Source organism: Syngnathus acus, chromosome 22 (genome assembly GCF_901709675.1).
Source record: "Syngnathus acus chromosome 22, fSynAcu1.2, whole genome shotgun sequence".
Classification (NCBI taxonomy): Eukaryota; Metazoa; Chordata; class Actinopteri; order Syngnathiformes; family Syngnathidae; genus Syngnathus; species Syngnathus acus.
Window position 1 is genome coordinate 6,020,261 of NC_051106.1, and position 21,328 is coordinate 6,041,588.

General features: G+C 41.7%; 1 protein-coding gene across 1 annotated transcript in view; it reads left to right on the plus strand.

The window, feature by feature from the left end:
* The first annotated feature begins 8,773 nt into the window (after positions 1-8,773).
* Positions 8,774-21,328, plus strand: part of LOC119115982 (latent-transforming growth factor beta-binding protein 2-like) — a 50,869-nt gene continuing 38,314 nt past the window's right edge. Inside the window, exons 1-3 of the mRNA XM_037240977.1 lie at positions 8,774-9,387; positions 11,550-11,623; positions 17,890-18,142. Of these exons, the coding sequence (XP_037096872.1) occupies positions 9,086-9,387; positions 11,550-11,623; positions 17,890-18,142 (629 nt within the window). The 5' untranslated portion in view covers positions 8,774-9,085. The remainder of the gene's footprint in view (positions 9,388-11,549; positions 11,624-17,889; positions 18,143-21,328) is intronic.

Below are 21,328 nucleotides of genomic sequence, written 5' to 3' on the forward strand. Positions count from 1 at the left end.
TTGGACCAGAGGCAGTGTACCATGGATGAAGTACTTCCTGTTTCCCAAAGAACCTGTGGGGGGTCACTTTTTGGAGGAAAGGTTCTAAGTTACTGTCATTAACATAAATCAGTGGTGGGAGGAAATACAGTAGAAATTCTTTGTTGCTTTTGGGCATCTCTACTTGAACATTTATTTTTCCAATGACTTTTATTCCCAACATTTGGAAAAATCTTTTCATCGTCAAAATTAGTTTATACTTGTAGTATCAAGCGTAGATAAAATGCATTTAATCATTTCAGCCTGCTTCAAAAGAACGTGTCTGTCTTCTCTCCAACGGTATCAGAAGATAATTCTCTCCAGATAGTGACGCTCTTGTAGACTAAAAGCATCCTGTTAGTTTGTGTACAGGGATGAGGTTTGGAAACCGATCACAGCCCAAGAATGTATGGATCCTCGCCCCGCCATGATGACATCATCTGTCGTCATGCAGGAGAGATTCTTTAAGCATTATGAAGGCAGGGTGGTATCCTATCACTTTACTCGGGACTCCCACTCTTTTGCCCGCCAAGTTTGAAGCAACTCCCCCAATCCTCCAGCCAGGACAAGGGAGGCCCCCGTACCCCCTGACTTTCCATTTCCCGTTTCCAAACTCTTGTCATTTAAGTACCGTGACCTGTCTCTCCACACCCGCGAGTCCCCGCCGAAATCACCTTATTAGATTATATCCCTCCATGCGCTTTGTTGTGAACATGATTTAAAGTGCGGTCAGAGACGAGCAGAAGCTTACAAGCGGTTTGGGGGGAAAACGGCCTTTTTTTGCGAGAGATTAAGTGTCCCGCAGCTGGTGGCTGCCCCGTATTATAAATGACCTTAGAGGGAGGCTGATTCATAGCGTTCGAGGTCCTACTGGGAGGTGAAGCCCGATAATACTCGATGTGTCATGAAACATTTCAGGCGATATGCTGTACTTCCTGTGTGAGGTTTTTAATGTACACTACGGCGTTCTCATGAGTAAACTTCATCATCGGCGTACGATTCAGGCATCTTAGCAGCAAGAACTTCAAGGTTCTCGGTTTATGGCTGTCTTCCTGTCTACTCATTGACTACAAGTATTCCATTGGCCTTTAAGATGGAAGCTGCAGTTTTAAACATTAAGTATATAAAAGGGCGGTTGGAGCCACTGGACATCACCGATTCCCAAAGACTATCAGAAGCATTGAACTCCCTACTGGGTTTATATTCCATGAACTTTAATGTATTCAGGAACCGAGCCATTTGTGATGTATAGACCAGTAGCATTATTTTAAAATACATTCTACAGCTGACTAATAAGTTCTGATCTCTTTGTTCTGCTAAGAACTCAAGCTGCAGCATTCTGAATGCGCTGCAGCTGTTTGATGATCTTCTGAGCTCTTCACGTACAGTTGAGTCCAGCCCGTTTTTTCTTCATGAACCGAACGGGGTCTCGGTTCATAACACCGGTCATAAACTCTGCCCCAATAGTTAAACAAACCTTAGTGGGAGGTTTGCCAGGTCTATGGATGGAATTGGCCAGTAATGAGCCCGTGTTGGCCCGTTGTCAGGATATAGGCCAATGCGTAAGATATTCTCACCTGGACTGACTTTGTCTGTCCTTGAACTGGTCTTGCAGGGCCATAAAAAGATGCAAATTGCCCCCAAGTGACCAGTTGGTAAATAGAACCCTTGCCAAACTGAGACTCGTTGTATAGCTTTAGTCATCCACATGTCGGGCCATTTGTATATTCCTTCTTTCCAGTTAAAAAGATTTCCACAAATGTATTCACATCTGGCCAGCACATGTCTGAGTTTTTTTTGTGTACTGGTTGGCGAAAGACCGTGTTTACGGTCCGAAGCCGCAGATTGCCTTAACCTTTGTCCTCCAGGGCTGGCGAGTGGAGCATCTATAGGCAAGAGAATGATATTCTGTGTTTAATTCATCCCAATCGAAAATTGAAAAACGGAATGAATATTGGGGAAAAATCACTTTTAGTTTTTGATAATCGCGAGTAGCCATCTAGTAAACTGTGTTTTCAGCTTGATTTCCTTGCAGCTATGTTCTCATGACTCGTATTGATACTCACTGCCGCATGTGATCCGCAGTTAGTCTCAGCATGTTTTCAGAAATTATTAAAGTCATAGTCTGGGCCAGGTACAAGCACTTGAGGAGCTTCATGTTCCCTACAGGGGATGTGTGGAATTGTTAAAAAAAAAATCAGTGGGAAAATACACCAAAATAATTTGTCTGGTCTGGCACCTTGGCGGGGTCAAAGCATATTTCATGGGGGGTGGCAGTGCCCCCGCGGCCCCCTCTAGCTCCGCCGGTGCTCCTGTGACGAAAGTGATCCGGACTTGTCTGCTTCCTCTGTTGACCTCTGATGGGTCATGGCAGGAGTCTCTTCCTGTTTGAGGTGTCAGCTACCAGGCAGGATGATGAGAATACCACGTGGTTGGTCAATGAATCAGACAAAGGTCATTTTTTTTGTGTGAGCTGACTGAATATTTGTCTTTTTTTTGGCAACCGGTAGTAAAAGAGCTGCCTTCAAAGGTCACCACGGAGAAATCTGTGTGAGACCCGAGCAAACAAAACAACCGTTTTTCTTCTCTTCACTTCATAGTTGTGTTGATGCAATGGTAAAAATGACTCATTTGCCTTGGAAGCGTTTCTATGTTCACTGTGAGCTAAGGATAAGCACCTTGCATAGAACATAGAATTGTCAAGATCATTTTGGACTTGACCCTTTTAAATCGAAGCAAACTTTGCTGAACATTTTTATGAGCCTTTTGGGGGAACTGCCTGTGTTTGCCTCATGGTAAATCCATCGCTTAACCTAACCCAAACCTGAACCCGAACTGCTATCCATAATCTGATCTGTAATCCCAAACTGAAACTTTATTATTAATCTTAGTCCAAACCCAACCCACTTCCTCAGATTATGATTCAAATTTTTCCAAATCTTCTCAAATCATGACCTTTGAGTACATAAATGCCCCCTTGGCACTCTTTGGACTAAATTCCGTTTTATGATGATAGAAGACAAAGCTGGGAAGAAGGCCCAAGGGTGACAGCGTCCAGCTTTTAGGAAATCATAATAATGACATCTTCTGTCATCGCCATCAGTCTGGCCGCCTGGTAGGATGTTGAACTTCCTGTACCTCAAGCAGGCCAGCATATTCCGCAGACCTCGATGGATTCCCCCAACATTTGAGGTCGTCCATTCCAGACTTTCATTTTGCGAGTCGGGCCAAAGGCTCCTCCGTAAGGACGGATGCATTTTGTCAGATGTGCAACTTCATCTGTGCGTTGCGGTGGAGATTTTTTTTCCATCTTTCCAGTCAAAAACGAGCCAGCAAATTAAGATGACATCAGCATCAAATTTGCCTTGACAGAATTTTTAAATCAGTACTTCTACATTTACCAGGTTTTTTTTCTTATACAAATATCTTTTAAGTTCTGCATGAGCACCTTTGCCACCTCGACATTTAACAAAGTATGTTAGTAACTCATGGAAATCTTCAAATCCTCACATATTTTTGTTGTCAGGATGTAAATAACATGTTAAAGAGCCTTACGCAACTCCAGGAGCGTGCTTGTGACGAGGAGATCTGACTCCATTCTGTTTAGCTTACTGATTAACGGCGTTCAGGCTGGAACCAGATGTGCTTTGACCTAACGGCACACCATCAACTTTTCTGATCAATGCCGCAGAGATACAGCGCACCATCCCGCTTGCCAAAAAAAAAAAAATTATAATTAAAATAATAAAATATATATATTATATATATTAAATGTATATATTATGTATATTTTTTTATTTTTATTGATATATAAAAAATAACAGGAACATGTGTCAATTCTGACACTTGGCACTTGAGTTGAGCAACACAATCTGTTTATTTTCAAAAGTCCGCTCTTGACAATGGATCAGGGATCAATGTTCAAATATCCAACAGACATTGGTTTGTTTGTGAGTATCAACCCTGTCATTCTAGCCTTCGTCCATCCCGTTCTAAAATCCCCTGAAGCCGTTCCAAGCGCAAAACCTGCTTCAGAACATAGTGTGCGAGCCAAACTTCTCCAAACATCTAAACATCCCGCACAGAGAGGACATATATCGGGTTCACTCGTGCACGTTTTGATCCAGAATCGCCGCCATTCCTCGCTTTTATCATATCTAAGGGATGACCTTTATGACCTTTATGATATCTCATGGTCAAGTTTATTGTCGTCTTGATTCTTCAACTTTCTTTCATCCAACATTTTGATTGTCTGATTTTCTTGTCCTTAAATTCCCGAATGACTCAATTCCACTAGTCGTTGAGTCCTTTCCTTGCCCTATGAGGTGTTCTGTGCAACTTTTTTTTTTTTAAATAGCTTACGTTTTCATGTGAAGTCATGAGGATCGGCAAGATAAGCTAAGTCACCTCTGCTGGCATTTGAGGCTGTTTAGCAGCATGTCTGTCTGCGGGCTTATTAAAACTTGGCTCCCTAATGAACATTCGCCCTTGAAGCCTGCTGAGCGCTTAGTGCAGCCCAGGAGACGGGGCCCTGGACACACGGGGCCTCTTCCTGCTCCCTACGGAGAGCCGGGGTATAAAAGTCAGCTGTAGCGGCAGGCTGGGGGTCGAGTCATATGAACACTTTTACATTACATTGAACTGGAATGTTAAGAAAAGACAAATAAAACCCACCGATTATTTTATTTTTTTTTCTCCAGAGAATATAATGGAAGTTTTCATCTGTTGTTGACATACTGAGTGATTAAAGCTTCACTGCTGCCGCGGGGCTCGTCCATGTTTACTAAATTTGAGTCAGAAAGTGTGCCACCACATTACACTCCCGTATTAGCGTTTGCACGAGAAGGCTGGACAAAGCCTCGGAGGGTTGTGTGGGCTTGTAGACAGCAATGTTGCACAACAAGTAAGGAACACCTCCCTCCAAGGTGCTATTTACAAGCTAGGTAGCAACGGGAGACATCCAAGGACATCGTGACCTAGTTAATGCACTTGAACCTCCTATTTTGCATGATTTATTTATCATAGGAATGCTATTATATTATATTATATATTATATTACATTACATTATTTTATTTTATTTTATTATTTTTATTTTATTTTCTTTTATTTTCTTTTATTTTATTTTATTTTATTTTATTATTTTTATTATATTATACATTCTATATACACACACACGCATACATATACATTTAATTTGCGCAATTTCTTTGTCCAGGCAGTAAGGTTAAGACAGGCTGGCGGTTTGTTCCGACTAAATGGACTATGTGGAAAAGGTTTAATGGATTGAAAAATAACAAATTTATCATGCTTAGTAGGAAGCCGTCGAGGTCAAATTGACCTCATGCGGGGGGTTAAATCGCATCATAACTTTCTGGTTGCTCGACCTTCACTGTTAATTGGGGGCAGTGAAGAAGACATTTGCTTCATCTAACCGTAACCGTCGCGCAGAGCACATGATTCTCTGTTTCGCAGCTAACCAAGCATGAGGCCCGTCCGGAGGGACCGGCGCTCATCAAACGTGAGCATGACATGAAACTGAACGCTACATATGTGTAATACCCAGCTTGAAAACACAGCCAGCAATTAGTCAGTCTCGTCGCGCTACACCATACCAAACCGGTGTGCTGTCGGCGTCGGGGTTGCTTGAAGGCACGTGTCATCCGTGAGTCAACCGCTAAATGGTCTTTATGCATCATCTGCTCCACGCGGTAAACACGCGTTACTCAACGGGCTGAGCCGGGGATTCGTAAACCTTTTGTGGTTTTCCTGAGCGAGAGTGCGCTTTTAATTGTGAGGAGATTGCAACGATTAAAAAGATTTATGGCAGACGCGCTAAAAAGCAAATAGTTGAGGTTTCGACCTGGTGCAGATTCCCAACTGTGCTGTCATTGTGTCTGGAGATAATTAGTGTAAAGAAATGAAATGAGGAGGATATAACACATTTTACAGGTATTGCCTCAAAGAACCACTTGTCCTTCAAATTCGAAAATTTGGACAACTCACTGGAAAGCCAATACTCAGTACCAGACTTGTTTTTTTTCTTTTTACCTTTCTGCTTATTCATCATAATTTTTTGGGGGGCTTCTGTGGTAGGATTGGAGGGATGCGGGGTAGTCGCCACACATATCACTTTCTATCCTCCCGGTAATGCGGAAAATACTTAGGATTCAATTTTCCGTGGCTGTTTCGCTATGCAGGACAAAAGTAAGAAGGGTTCTGGCGAGGCCGTATTACAGTTAGGTCAAAACCGAGAGGGACGCTACACTCGGGGTTCTGGAAAAGTGAGAAGCCAGGTGAATCTATACAAACAGATTTTTGTACAATATTTCTCTTATGATATCTTTGGAAATCAGAGACAGAAGAGTGACGGCGTATTTTTTATTTATTTTATTTATTTTATTTATTTTATTTATTTTATTTATTTATAAGTGGTGGTAGATGATTGGAGAAAATGATAGAGATTCAAATGAATGGAGCTGAATTACAGTAACAGCTTACGTCTTAACGTAATGCTTATTCCTCATGGATGTGCTTAAAATAAACATCCTGGGTTGCTTACAGCTCCAAACCTTACATATTTGATTCATAGAGGGATCCACATTTTATGATTCTCCTGCTACATCTTCATGTCATTGGTCTTGCTGCATCAGTGTAAATAATGATGAAGGTCTCCTTCAATATTTGGCATCGGTCACACTCAATGAAATAAAAGTCCATCATTTCAACTTTCACGACCTCTGCCAAAACGAATCCTCCTTCTCCCACCTTTTCCCTCAGGTCCCGACTGCCGCCTGTTCGGAAACAATGTCGGTATTATGTTCGTTCCTGGACGAGAGGAAAGAGAAGCCGGAGAGAGCTTCGATACGAAAAAAGTAGCTCCAAGAAAAGATTGACATTCCTCGGTGGTGCTCACCATTGAAAACCATCACAGAGGCCGATTCAGGCGAATCACTTAAAATTCAGCTCGGTTGACGCTCTTTGCTTAAAAACGAGAGCCCGGCTTTTCGTGATACTCTTTGCCTTTCTAATAGGGACACTTGAACTCTAACCCTTCTCCCACTTGGCGCCGACAGGCCAGTCACTCAAGATGTAAATGGACGCCCGCGTGTCGCTCGGAAAAAGGACATCGTTATCAACTTAGGATCTCGGTCTTTTCAGTCCTGTGACAAAAGATACCAAGCTCTCCCAATCCCTCGCTTGCTTGTTGACTAGTTAACGAAACACCGTTTTATGTGGTTTCCGGCTTCCTCCAGATGATTATTGTTTCCCCCTAAACAGATCGTTTATACGCCGCAATCGTAAGCACGACCATTCCTTGAAGCTGTGTTTGAGTCAAAAAGGGTCATAACAAACAATTGCGGTCAGTCTTGGTTTATTATTTTGTGCTTGAAGCGCTCTTCCATATTTTCCTCACAACTTGTAAATCTATTCGAATGAGTGCACAGTTGCTGTCAAGGAGTGGCCGTAGTCTTGGGCAACTACTGCACAATTATAAGATACATACAAGCTCCTTCTCTAATTCGATTCTGCTGGGCCGCAAGATTAGCTGTAATCAGCTGTGGCACGCAGCCTCGGTCGCTTTGAAAATATCCGTCGCTCTGTTTGTCTCCATCTTCCAGCGCTGTGTGTTTTGGAGCCACCGTGCTTCGAGTGCGGTCGTGTTGCGCTCAAGCCACAATGGAGGCACGGACTGCGTAAGGAGTCGGTGCCAACTCTCTTGGATTTTTCCGCAAATTGAAAAATCCCCAAGCAAAGTTAAATTCTAACAGCAGACCTATTAGAACAAATCAACCCGTGAGAAAAATGGTGAGACCTAGCCATTGACTTTTTCCATGTCTTCCTGATGGTGGCAGAGTCTCGGTGGAGATTTAATGATGGTGCAGAATTATGTTGTTTCCAAACAGTTAGGGTGGGGGGGTTGATGATGCAGCGTGGATGACAAGAGCCCGTGAATGGGACCTCTTACATAACCTGAACACTTTTCCAAAGTTTCCGACGTTTGAAATGCGAGCTTCATCTACTACATCTGTGTGCCCAAGCAGGCCAAGATGCATGTTTACAATTCTGAATAAACAGCAGCTTTCGGTTTAAAAAAGCTGTAAGCATTTGGCCTTGAAAAAGCTGGTCCCTTCAACGCAGCGTTTCCAATGGTTTTTGAGCCAAGGCACATTATTTTACATTGGAAAAATCGCACAGACTATCAAAAAAGAAGGCAAAAAAAATGCGTTTGTCATGTAATCCAATGGCTTATGTAAAGGGTGAATTTTAACAAACGCCATCTAGTGGCAGCGTAATGAATTGTTTCGCCTGTTTTTATGATGACATATTTTGTGATTAATCAACTCAAAATGGTGCGGGGGGCTTCTTCCATAATTTTAAGGTAAATAATAATAAATAAATAAATATATAATAGATACATAACTTTTACAAAAAGAAACACATTTTTTACGAAGTTGTATATATATTTTTTAGATAAAGTCATTATATGTCGTTATTCAAGTCAACGTGTGAATATATATATATTTTTTAAATTTTATTCTTAAAATCTAATGCCATTATTTTGCGAAAATACACTTTTTAAAAAATAGGTCAATATTCTTAGCTGGCTGTCAAGCGCAGTCGCGTGGAGTGGGAGCAACAATATGGCGCACAAGGGGCTGTTTCTTCCCGGTGACTCCTGAGGCGAGGAGGTGGTGATATTCATGGGGGCGCCGCTCACACACACACACACACACACACACACGCACAAACACACGCACATGGTCTCTCCTCTGCGTCTCTCACTCACATTTGGAGCTCAGCCTCAGCAGCTCGCTGCTCTTTCTGGCGCCTCACTGAAGGAGTAAGGAAGGACAATGTTTCTCTGAGTTTTTTTTCATCATCGTTTTGAGGACATTGCAAGTTTTACCTGGTCATTATGAGGAGGAACCCACTTCAAAAAAGAAATAATGACGTCTAAGACAACTTGAGAAGCAGAGTCTTGGACTTCTTTTTCTTGACTTTTTTTTGTTTAGTAGATCTTAAGTTGAATTGCAGGGACATTTTTGGGTTTTATTCGTAAACAAAATGGAGCGAATCCGTTTGGTTGTTGTGGTGCTTTTGGCCGTGGCAGCGCTTGTTCACGGAGGTGGTGATGGCCACACGGACACCTTGACAGGTGGGAAGAGAAGAGGTCCAAGTGCCGGGCTGATGGAAGGTGCTGAAAGAAGCCCTTTGGAGACCACCCACACCCGGGGGGATGACGGGCTCCCGTCAAAGGCTGTCCCGATCAGGAGCGCTCGACACCCCCGCAACGTGACCCCCCCGCAGCCCAGAGCCAGAGTGAACCGTCGGCAGAACAGCAAGTCCAGCACCAGGAGACTTGTCGGGTAAGAGTGGCACCCAGAATTGCATATGTTCACGTTTCATGAATGTATTTCAAATGAGATGCATCCTGCTCAAGTCACATTTTTTAATTTTTTTTATGATTTACATATGAAATCACTTTTGCTTCTTGAAATGAGGTGCAATTAATCAGTTTCAACAACCCCCCCAAAAAGATATATATTTTACAAAACCACACACACAAAATCACAAAACAAGTGGCAGGTTCCAAGTTGGCAGTCCTGGTATTAACATTTTTTTTTTTGTACACTTAACAACTCAGTATGTTTTCAATAATTTCTCTTTGGGGTGTAATACCACTCTTAACCTCTAGAGGGCAGTGCACAATCTACCTGGAGACTGCAAATTAAAAACAAGCACAGGAAGTTACCTACCTAGCCTAGATCTTTTTTAAATTGGACCTCACCTGCTTTTTCTGTTTTTTAAAACCAAACAAAGTGATAGCTGCAGCTCTTTGGCTAAGATTTCTAATATTACGAGATATCCATTGATTTATTATCCAAACTTTTTAAGGTAAGTTTACCAATTTTGAAAAAAAAAAGGATGTTATCAGCATAGACTAGATTTTGGAACATATCCAAATAAAGAAATAGAGCACTGTATTGTTAAAAAAAAAAAAAAAACGGGATCAAACGCAACTAAAGAGAACATGTTTTTGGTAAAGCATGCAATTTCTCTACTTTGGGACAAGCAGGAAGTCAAGTGTGTGTGTTCTGGCTGCTGTTTGGCCGTCTCCCCTCCAGCTTCACTTGGTGGTGGGTGTGCGCTGCAGCTGGCTTGCTTACTAGCTTCTCTTTGAGAAAGCAGAGTGTGGGAGAAAAAAAAAAGTGAATACCCCTAAACACAACATGTGGGGCAACATTTAGTATCCTGTAGGACAAAAAAAAAAATCTGTTGGGCAATCGGAACCACCTGTTTTGTCCAATGAGTCCCTTTTCTTGTTGTCTTTCTCCATCAAACTCTCCACCAAGAAGATGGCTTGTTTCCATATTAAAGCGCTTTTCTTTTTGTCTAATGAACCCTCCATGCATCCAGTTCTGTTTGTTCCATAGGGACAAAGCATGATACTCGCCCATGCTGCGAGGGGAGGGGGGGGGGGGTTGTTTACATAATGATCAGATGGGGGATTTGAATGGCTGCCCTTGAATTGCACACACTGAAGTAAAAGATCCGCTTCAGGATTTTGCTTCTCAATCCAGCTAATTTAAAAGAGATCTTTTTAAATCTGCCAACGATGTAATAAATGAATCGTGAATTTGAACACGTTGATTCATTCAACTTCACATGACTCAATGTTTTTCTTTTTTTCTGGATGCGTTTCCATTCAAAACGATCGCCTGCAGCTTTTTTTTTTCTCCCTCCCCTTTCCACTTTCGCACTGACTCACGACTCCTGTTTTGTGAAACCGAAACACGACTCCTTGATTTTACTCACTCTTAGTAAACAAACGTCAAGGTGTTAACAAGCTGATTTATCGCAACCTGCGCTATCCAAATGTCCATTCCGTGAGTAAATCATGTGATGGAATTCGTATGCGCTGACTGATGACTTTGGCGTGTTTGATTTACGTCAATGGAGGAGCGCTGCCAAAGGGCCTAAACAACTACTATGTTATCTCCGTGGCGCCTCAGTTTAATGAGTCAAATCCAAGCGAGGTCGAGAAGTCAATCCGAGTCCTCTTTTCCCAAATCTCCATGACTCAGATATGCATTTGTCTTGAGAAGTGACCCACATCCATGCCAGCCCAAAAATCTTTCTTTAAACATCTCATTTGCTCGATAATTTATTTATCAAGGATGCAGGATGCTTTTCAAGTCCCGTGTGTCTCGGATAATCCCTTCAAGGTTCAAATAACCCCTCACTTGTTTTGACTGTGGACTCTCGCATGAGGGTAAAAGGGATCCACGCTCAGATCGAGTTTCCCGACCCTCCCCTGATTTTCGTCTTATTGCTTTAAATTCTATTAAATCGTATTCTCCAAGGTGTCGTGTCATTATCGATCGGCCACCCCCGTCAGAATGATCCGAACCTAAAACATGAAATCAGATCGGGTTTGTCACGCGAAGGGCTGAGGAGATACTCACGCATATCGTTAGCGCTTTATGAGCTGTCGGTATCTTGTCTTAGCATGCTTCCCTCTGTGCAGGCCGAACGTGTGCGGCGGTCAACAATGCTGCTCCGGCTGGGCCGTGGCACCGGGAACCAACCGCTGCATCAAACGTAAGCCCAACTACCATAATAATAAACATTTATTTTTTAATACTTTGCCACAATATCTTTGCAAAGTCAGCGTTTTTGCTACAACTCATATTAGGTGTTCCTAATTTTGTGCTGTAACTCTTCCCACTTTGTAAAGTTTTTTTTTTGTCACTGTGGATAAAAAAACACTTTTTCAATTACATTTCAGGTTTATGTGTGTCATTGTAATCACATGTTTTTGGGGAACTTTTATTTTTACATTTTACAAGCCAACTTTGTTTACAAGGCTCGATCTACAGTATCGTCACTTGTTTACTGCTTTCTCTCTCTCACATAACCCAACAAGTAGATTACACAACAAACTGATTGGCCCCAGCAGCCTCCTAGTTAGATCCACTTCCTTCTTTCCTGAATTTTTTTCCCCCCGACTCAATTTCCCGCTAAAGGCACACTTAGCGAGGCGTTAATTACGTTTAACGTCAGGCTGCGGTGGTCCGAACAAAAGTGTATGTACTTTAAATTTGCCAAAATAGCTCTGGACCACGAAGGCATCGCTATCATCAGCAAAGTGAAGCCCCCTCGGCTGACGAGCTGCCAACACTTTGCTCCCCTAGGCTGGAAAGATAAAAAAAGAAAAAATGGTTATCATCCAACTGTCCTCGCTTTAAGGTGCCTTATTATGCATTGGCAGCGGGAGCAAACTTCTCACTCTGAGGGGGTAAACTTGTTGGCTGGGAGAGAAATATGAAAACATAGCAGGGTTGAGCTATGTCAAGGAAATTCCCGCTGAAGGGACTGTAATATTAAAAGTGTCAGCTTCGGGATTTTCTTAAGAGACCGGATTGGGTGTCGTGGGTTAACAGAACCTTATTGTTCAATTTAGTTGAGCTTAGAGCAAATATATGACTGGAATTGGACCACCTCGTTATTTATGAAATACTCTTCGTCCAGAGACGAAATTCTGATCATTGGTCTGCAAATGATCGTAATAATAACGTATTGCTACTTTGATCCATTAGGACCGAACAGAACATTCCTCCTACTATTTATTTTCTCTCCAGTTTGGTGGAACTGAGAAAATTCAATGTGGTGGCCAAAAAGCAAATGCATTGGTTGGGTAAAGTGAGGACATGTGCAGGCTTGGCTGGAGTGCATCTTAAAATTGGATGAGATGAATGTAATGTGTTGTTTTGGTGTCAGGAGGACTTAGTGTATAGAAAGCTCCACTGTCACTTTATCCACATCTGCAGTTTTTGTTAGCGAGCTGAGGGACTCATATTTTAGCCTCACCCATTCATAGCCCGCCAGTTGTTCCGCATCAGTTAGCTGCAGCTGGCCGTTAAAATTAGCGTCAATGTAAGAATATTAAAGGCGCTATTTCAAAATAACGCTTCATCGAGCTAAATGCTAAAGCGATAAAGCGTGCAGGGTTCAACAGTGGTTTGAATTGAGAAGAATGGCCACATAAATCTGTTTACAAAACCATAAGCTACTTAGCGGTGGAATTAAAATGAGAGTTGAATTGCTGACATGTTTTGGGTCTGTATGGGCTAATCCTCAATTAGATCTTGTAGGTCAATTTGGAATTAGTTTTGGTTGGCATGATTTTTTTTTTCAAGAGGAAAGTGACGCTATTGTGTTGTTTTCTAATTTTTCATTTAGATTTAAATGGTAGTTTTAAAAAAATGTTTGGCTGAGCAGTGTTGCTCCAACTAGCTTTCTTAGCTAGCATGCTAGGAAGGTCATTTAAATTATTGACCCGATTCTTCACCAGGTACACTTTTCAACCCTTCGCACCATAATTCAGTTTATTTCACATGGTATCAAGCTGGAAGGCGAACAATTCCGAACCGATTTATAGCCACCGCCGGTCTTACAGAGTGCAGATGACGAGTTGCATCATTGATATAGAACTGATGTCAGGATCTTGACTAGACCGTGAGTGAAACACGATCGAAGGTTTCAGAGTTTCTTTCAACTTTTTCCGCCGGGCCCCATTTTTAAAAGCCTTTTGCTCACTCCAGCTATGAATCATTTCATTTCAAACATAAATTGTTACATAAATCGTTGCGTGTTTCTTTACATGGATGAACTATGTTTTCTAATGTGTCTAAATAAAAAAAACGCAGTTGTTAATCATCATCATTTATCACGCCCGATGCCGTGACACTTTTCCCCCCCTTCGAGCCGTTTGGCGTTGATTGATAAAATAATTTAACAAGCATCGTAACACACAATTTAGACTTCTCAAATTCCCTTTGGAATTTGGAAAGCAACAGAACATGCTCATTGTTGTCTTGAACATGTGTGAAACAGCTGGGCAAGTATCAAGGACATACAATACATCTGTGAATGTTTTCGAATCTTTTAAATGTGCATTGAAAAATGTTGGCGCGCTAATAGAAACAAACCATCATCCTCGGCTTCAATATCCCCAAAAATATTATTTCTGCTTATGTAGTGTAAAAGAAAGGAAGTGACTACATTGGGGTTAACTCATCACTTACAATCAAGCATGTATTGGAGCAATTTTTTATTCTATTTGTTTGCCTTGCAAGAATTTATCTAGCAACACATGTTTGAGCTGCAATGTTGGTCATTTACATTGATAAAATGTGTGCAGCTGGAGGCCGTGAGAAGCTAAAGAAAATCAAACAAAAGCCAGCAAATGAGTCGCATTTCAACAGTTAACTGTAGATTACGGGACAAGAATGTGAAATGTACTTGTCACATCGTTTTTGTTGTTGTTGCTTTGTTAGTTGGCAGGATTGTGACAAAAACTACTAAGTGATTTGCCCAAAAAGTGAATTCTACCATATGTGCTATTTGTTTCCCATTTTTCTAAATGTGTGCAATTTATCCCAATTTTTGCTTCTTGATTTTGTATTGTTAATTTTGTCCAGCCATCTGTGTGATTTCTAATGTTTTTTTTAATTTTCTGTTTAATTTTAATTAATTCATTTATTTTATGTAGGACACGACAAAAATTAGACCCATTTAATTTTGCTACAAATTCATTATTTTCGACATTTTCTTTAATCCTTGAGAATACACATCAGGGTTCATCCAAGGTCGCAAATGTTGTTCAAAAATTCCTTGCGACACGAAAAATCCTCAGAACTTCAAAATATGAACTGACGTGAACCGTACAGTGGTGGAATCCATTTCGTTGCATCCACAACAACCAAGAAGCATGAAAGAAGTTTGTTTTCAAAGGCGTCATTACACATGAGTGGCAGCCTTATGTTTTACAAGAACAGGAGGAGCTTTTTAAAATGCCTTTTAGTTTGTGATTTAACTGAACGGAGGGTAAAATTAGAGTTCTGCAGACAGCCACAAACCCCTCCTTGGCTTTTATATGTGTCGAGGGAGAGGGGGGGGGGCGAGTTCACACTCCCCTGTGGCAGCCTCGTGGAGAGTTATGAGCCATTAGGCAGAGCCTGTAATCCATACACACGCCATCCTTCCCCAAAACTATCATTAACATTGAAGCCGGACAACCTGTTCTCACTTTGTCTTCCCCAAAAGCAGGAGTGCTGCTTTCGCCACTCCAGCTGCTTGGCCTGTTTGAAGCCTCCACTTGCGCCACATGTTTCTTTAATTGCTACCATCGTTGAAAATGGAGCCAAAAGAAGGAATACTCAAATATCTGTATTGGATGTAATTGTCTTTTTTTGAGGGGGTTGTTTATTTTTTGTGCATCCTCAGATGATCATCACTGAGGATTTTTTTTTTATATTGGAGTAGGGGATTTTACCATTGTGCCTGTAATTATATTTAAACACTCCACTTGGGATGAATTAATGCCTCCCTCAGTTAGGAGTCTCTTGTCATAAAAAAAAGAAAAATCATAGATGGAATTTTCTATTGTTCTGAAGCCTGAAAACAGTCTCATGTGTAGAATAAAAAATCTCGGGTAATAAATTTGAAAAATTAAAAAAATTAAAATTTACAAAGATTAAACTCCACTTTGCCCTTTCATAAATTGTAATATCCCACAGACATTGTTTAAAATTCTTCCCAAAATGCCTCCTCCCATCTGGCATTCAATCACTTCCCTCATCCATTTATTGTGTTTGAATACTTCTGAATTAAGGCGAACTGGAAATTATAAATAGTTTGTTGTCAATGACAAAATGTCAGCTATGGGAAAAATGAATACATAACAGGCGTGGTGGGTTTGACTACCATCAATCTGAACGTACACAGAGTCATGGGTCGACTGTAGGTTAGCAAAATCCCCCAATGAGCCGAGGGTGGTGTGGAGAATTAAAAGCTCCAGCTTCCGTATTAGACCGAAAGACTTGATTCCCGAAATGCGCATAGTATGCGACGGAGGCGCTCTAATCCGCTGAAACGCGAGCCGTGTAAGATTTACCGCAAAGAGAAAATACATGATCATTTGTCATGCTCCCGTCTGTTTTATATTAGAACAATAGAGAAGCTTTAAAGTCGATGCCGTTTTGCTTGCGGACAGCGACGTCAGGTTCTGGCAGGCATAGCACTGGACCGGCAACCATGTGGAAGTCAAATGTTGGAAAGAGATTAACGCTCACTTGAAATCATTAGCAAAATCGTTTTATGAAATTCTCAATAGAATATATATATTTTTTTATAAATTAACACTTGGCTTGCTTCATGGGACGTATCAGGTTCTGCGGGTTGTCTTCACGGGAGGTTCGTCCATCTATTTTTTTTTTCTATTGGAGTCTAGCCAAGAAGATTTCTGGTGAAAAGAAAACTACACCCACTTAGTCTGTCTGAAAATTATTTATTTACGACAAATAATTATAGTCTGAGTGGAAAGTCCATATTATTGTGTGTTTTATTGCTAATTTGGCCGCATCAGCATGTTTGTTTGGGCTGTCCCAATCTGCCAACACCAATCTTAATCGTCTTTTCAGATGACCGGATTTGGACACAATCACCCAAAACTTGGCCACACCGCCTTCCCTAATCATTAAAGGCGAATGTTAGGAATGTCTGCCATTTCTTCTCATTTATTTCCGACAGATTCTGTTTTTATGACGCTGGCTGTTCGTATTTGTGAAATGGTTGGAATGCTAGGCAATTAGTTTTAATGATGTGCAAGACAAATCTGCACGACAGCAATTACTGTGACAATGCGCTCACCGGGCCAGAGGCAAAGCCCGCCGAAGACGGGCATCAACGCCGAGAAGCTTCATGTGGGGCGCAATACCCGAGTCATTGTTGGAGTTTCTGTGACAATGTTGTTACTAGAAAACTGGCCTTTCACACATCACCAAAAATATGGTTGGGGATCTCCAGAACGTCACTTTGGCTTCTGTGTTCCTCCTCAAAACTTGACATGAAGCTGGCACATAGCCAAGCCATACAATCTGGATGATGTATCGACCTCCGTGCCAGACAGAGTCAGGGCATTCCCATTTAATCCCATGATGGAAAATTCCCATCACCACAACCGAGCCGCACCGCCCTATGTAGGTGTACGACTCATCAGCGAAAAAACCAGTCTGACTTTTCCCAACAGTCGTTAAATGTTTGATATGAATCCGCCGCAAAACTCGAGAGAGTGCGATATTCAATCCTCACTTTGTTAGCTTTTGTCCTCACGTCACACCGTGACTCCCGCATAATAGGGCTGCTCTTCCGATTACCATTCATGGCGAGGAAACCGAAACACAGACTTTTAGTTTGGATAAGTACATTTCACGTAAGAGGGGGCCTGTCTCAAATCCAGAAGCTGTGCTCGTGTTTCGTGTTCACAGCGTCTATGTCAATAGCATTCCATCGGCGTGTTGACAGAGTGCCGCTCTTTACTTTGCGACCTGATTTACCGTTAAAAGGACAATGTCGTAAATCCCCTTCGAGCATCCTCTATTAAAAAGCTATGTGTCACAAAATGGAGAGACTGTTTACATAAATGGCATGCCGCCGGGATTTTGAGGCTTGAAGTAGCTGTCGTGCGACGGGAGGATGTGGAAGTGGGTCGGCCCACTGACACAGATTGTTTTTCCATGACCGCGACGTGACCCTCGGTACAATGTATTCGCCGACGTTTAATAAATATTATGCGGCCGTTTATCATCGAGGTGAGGTTTGTTTTTTAAATAAAAGCTGCACTTGTACGTAATGTCTGCGAAGTGTCAGATATTTTTAGATTATTTTTTTTTGTGTTCACTTAATATGACCCGAATTGAACATGACAGCTTCCCCAATGCTACATAAAAGCTAAGCTAACGGCAACAACTGAGGACAGGCAATAAGTTCTAAAAAAAAAAACTCAATCTGTGTTTTCTCTTCAGCCGACTGCCAGCCGCCCTGCCAGAACCGCGGCTCCTGCAGCCGGCCGCATACCTGCGTGTGCCGCTCAGGTTTCCAGGGGTCCCGTTGTGAGGAAGTGGCCCCCGAGCAGGTGTACATCCACGACAGAGGGTCTCTGAGGCGCGTGCAGCCGGGCAGCAACCCTTTCCACAGAGACCAACCACGAAGACGCCAAGAAAGCACTAAGGTCCAGACCCCGAGACCTGCGACCACCAGGCAACCAGTCCGTTCTGCGTAAGTAATCCAGCCCCCCCCCTCCCTCACCTGTCGCAAGACAACCTCAATCAACAGGCCAAATAATTTATCTGAAATTCAAAAATCCCCAGAGTAGTTTGTTTAAAGTACCTTAACGGTCATACGGGGAGGCCGGCTAAAAAAAAAAAAAAAAGATATGACCCACTAGATTACAACATTTTTTAACTTTCTTGGACAAACAGCCGCAGTTTAATTACATGCCCGTGTTTACATGAGCAATAAATCCTTCCAGATGAGTCGATTCAACTCCTAATCTTTGATATACTCGTTGTAAAACAAATGTCAAGACCGATAAGAATTTGCTTCCATACTTGAGGTATTAAGGTAAAGCCCTAAGCTGTGGAAACTTAATACGGTTTACTAGACGCAAGTATCAAACGGACTATTTTCTATGAAAATAGCCTTGGGGCAATTATATTTTCTTAGTGTTTGACATTTGCCGTTTTTCTTCCCGATTTTCGAATAACTGCAACCCGTCCAACTTGTAATTGCCCCGATGAATATGTCGTTTCAGTTAATTCTCCAAAGACTGCTAATCAGACAGGCCTAATAGTTTCTTGGCTTATATGCGTGTGACTGTTTTAAGTTCCGTCTCCTTAGAAATAACCTTTTGGGTTGATTAATCGTTCGATCATGGATACGAACGTATTATTTATCTGGGATGTTGAGCTATTTTTCAAACAAATGCTTTCTGGGAAAATGTTAATAGTTTATTGTTGTTTACAGCAGGCATTCGTCAAATAGATTTTGGAAAAATTCCTATTTCGATTCGCAGGGAATCAAGTCAGTGGACTGTGTTTTATCCCACAACGGCGCAGACGCCCATTTTTTTACAAAAATGCCAAATTAAAGGAAACTCCATCCACTAAAAAAATGAAAATAGGGCCCATTGAGTGTTTGCCAAAGTTGAAGTGTCTTCCCGGCTTCACTGCGGTCATGTTTGTGGTATCTGTGATCAATCTGAGTTTTGGCAGCTGTTTGATAGAATCATCTCATGTATCCAAAATGGTTATCTTCGAGCCATAATAAATCTAATTGCTCCTCGGTGAAGATCGCACAGTTGCCGTGTCTATTCCTCTTTGTTCTTGAGTATTTCTGCTTCCTGACTCACAGTTGTGGGCCAAAGGGAAAAAAGTGTTGCTGAGTCACGCGTGCCCTCAATGTGACTGTTCCCCCTCTTGATAACTCCGCAAAAGCTGACTAACTACTAAGAAGTGCGGTTAGGCTCCGAGATGAGACATTTCCCCTCTTCCGGAATTCACCATTTCCCAGCATGCAGCTTAAGCTAATTATTAGACGCGGTTTTAACATGCTCTTAACATGACAGATGGAATATCTGCCAACATTTAATTCTCTTCCTGCACCTTTCAGCAATCTTTGAGATAAATTGACGTTTCTTATATCTGATTGATGTTTCGTTGCTCCAAAGCCAAGAAAGCACGAGTAACATGAAGTCATGGAGCGAGATAGTGAGACAACACCATTGCCCAGTCTCGGTATTTGGATTAAGGAGTAGGGAGGACTGACGTTACTTCAAAAATATCTTTTTTTTTTTCTTACCTAAATGCCCAGGGAGTAAATTCCTTCCCATGTGTGCAGCTACTTTCCTTCCAGTTTGGTCCTACTAGCGAGGGTATCAGGTACTAAATAAGTCTGCCTTGGATCAGGTTTGACTTTTTATGTCAGCAGCACCCTTTTTATTGACCTCACTTGTCAAGTGGCGCCATTGTAGAATATAAAAACAGTTTGGAAAAAGAATTAGACAAACACCGGGGAAGAGCAAACATTTGCATAAAAGATTGAAACGCAATAACCACGGCGATAATAAATTGGTCAGGATCGCAACTCGGTCTTTTATTTTCATTTATTGTCGATTAGTGATGACCTTAAATATAATGGTTTTCACATTCCATTGGGGTGCCATATAAAACATAACTAAGGTTGTTACGGTGAATGATCTGACCCATTACCACATCATTATGAGCGCTCAATAGTCATCGCAAGGCACCAGACCAACATTTACGCGTTTTTAGCCTTGGTGCTTCCAAATATGTCATTTGGTTGCACCCCTGTGCAAAATATTTAGTGACTTCAAAGTTCCTAATTTTTTTTTTTTACTGCATCAAACCCGAGAATGACTTTATTGCCATTATTTAAGTTCCCAGAGGATTTATTTCAATTAATGGTTTAAATATTGAGTCGTGTGGACACTTGGACTGGAAGTCTTCAGTCTCAGAGGCTTAGTATAAAGTCATCAGTTATTACTTCAGTTTTTTTTTCGTCTGTAAGTCTACCTGTGAACTCTTTGTCAGTGCAGCCGCAGTCCATCTTTCCCTTTCCAGCTTGGACTTGAAAGTCTTAACATATGTTAAACTCCGAGACACGGGAACAACCCGTCACCCTTTTTCAACCGAGTTTTTGTGACCCCTTTCAACTATGAATATCAAATGCCTCAACAGCATCTGCTTGGGGACTATAAATTGTCGATTTTAATGAAAGATAAAAGAAAAAATCGCATAGCTGTTTCCTCACCTGAATTGTGACGCGTTAATACATTTCACTCTGACATCGGCCGTTTCCTGGAAGTGCGACACGCAACTATCACTATGACATCCTATAGATCGCAGATGGTCACGGTAGAAAGGTCAAGGTCAATGATAAACTCCCCTGACTGAGCTGGAATGGCGATAACATATAAATCACCTTCTCCATCGAGGCCCGAGCTCATATCACCTCCATGACATCAGTCTGCAGGAAACAGAACGGGGCAGAGCAGGATGTGTGTGCAGCATGTACATCATCCCCGCTAAGGTCATCTTGCTCTCGTTTACGTAGTCAGACTGAAGAAAACACCTGGACGCTTGATGTAGCTCAGTCAGTCCAACTATTGGCATGTGTGACTGGCAGGATTCAAGAAGTTAACTTACTGCTCACTAAACGGCTTTGTTTTTCCTGCAGTAAAGAAATTTAATGCAATCCAGCCGTTCGCTATATTGGCTCGTAAAAAAAAAAAAAAAGCTCACACAGTAAAACACCGGCGGGGGGAAAGTATGTAATAAGCCTGATGTAAACAGTAGTCACAATTCCAGGACATTTTTGGGTATGCCCGTTCCTGAGATTGTACAGTTTCAGTTTCTGCAAAAAAAAATATGCCTCGAAAGTCTT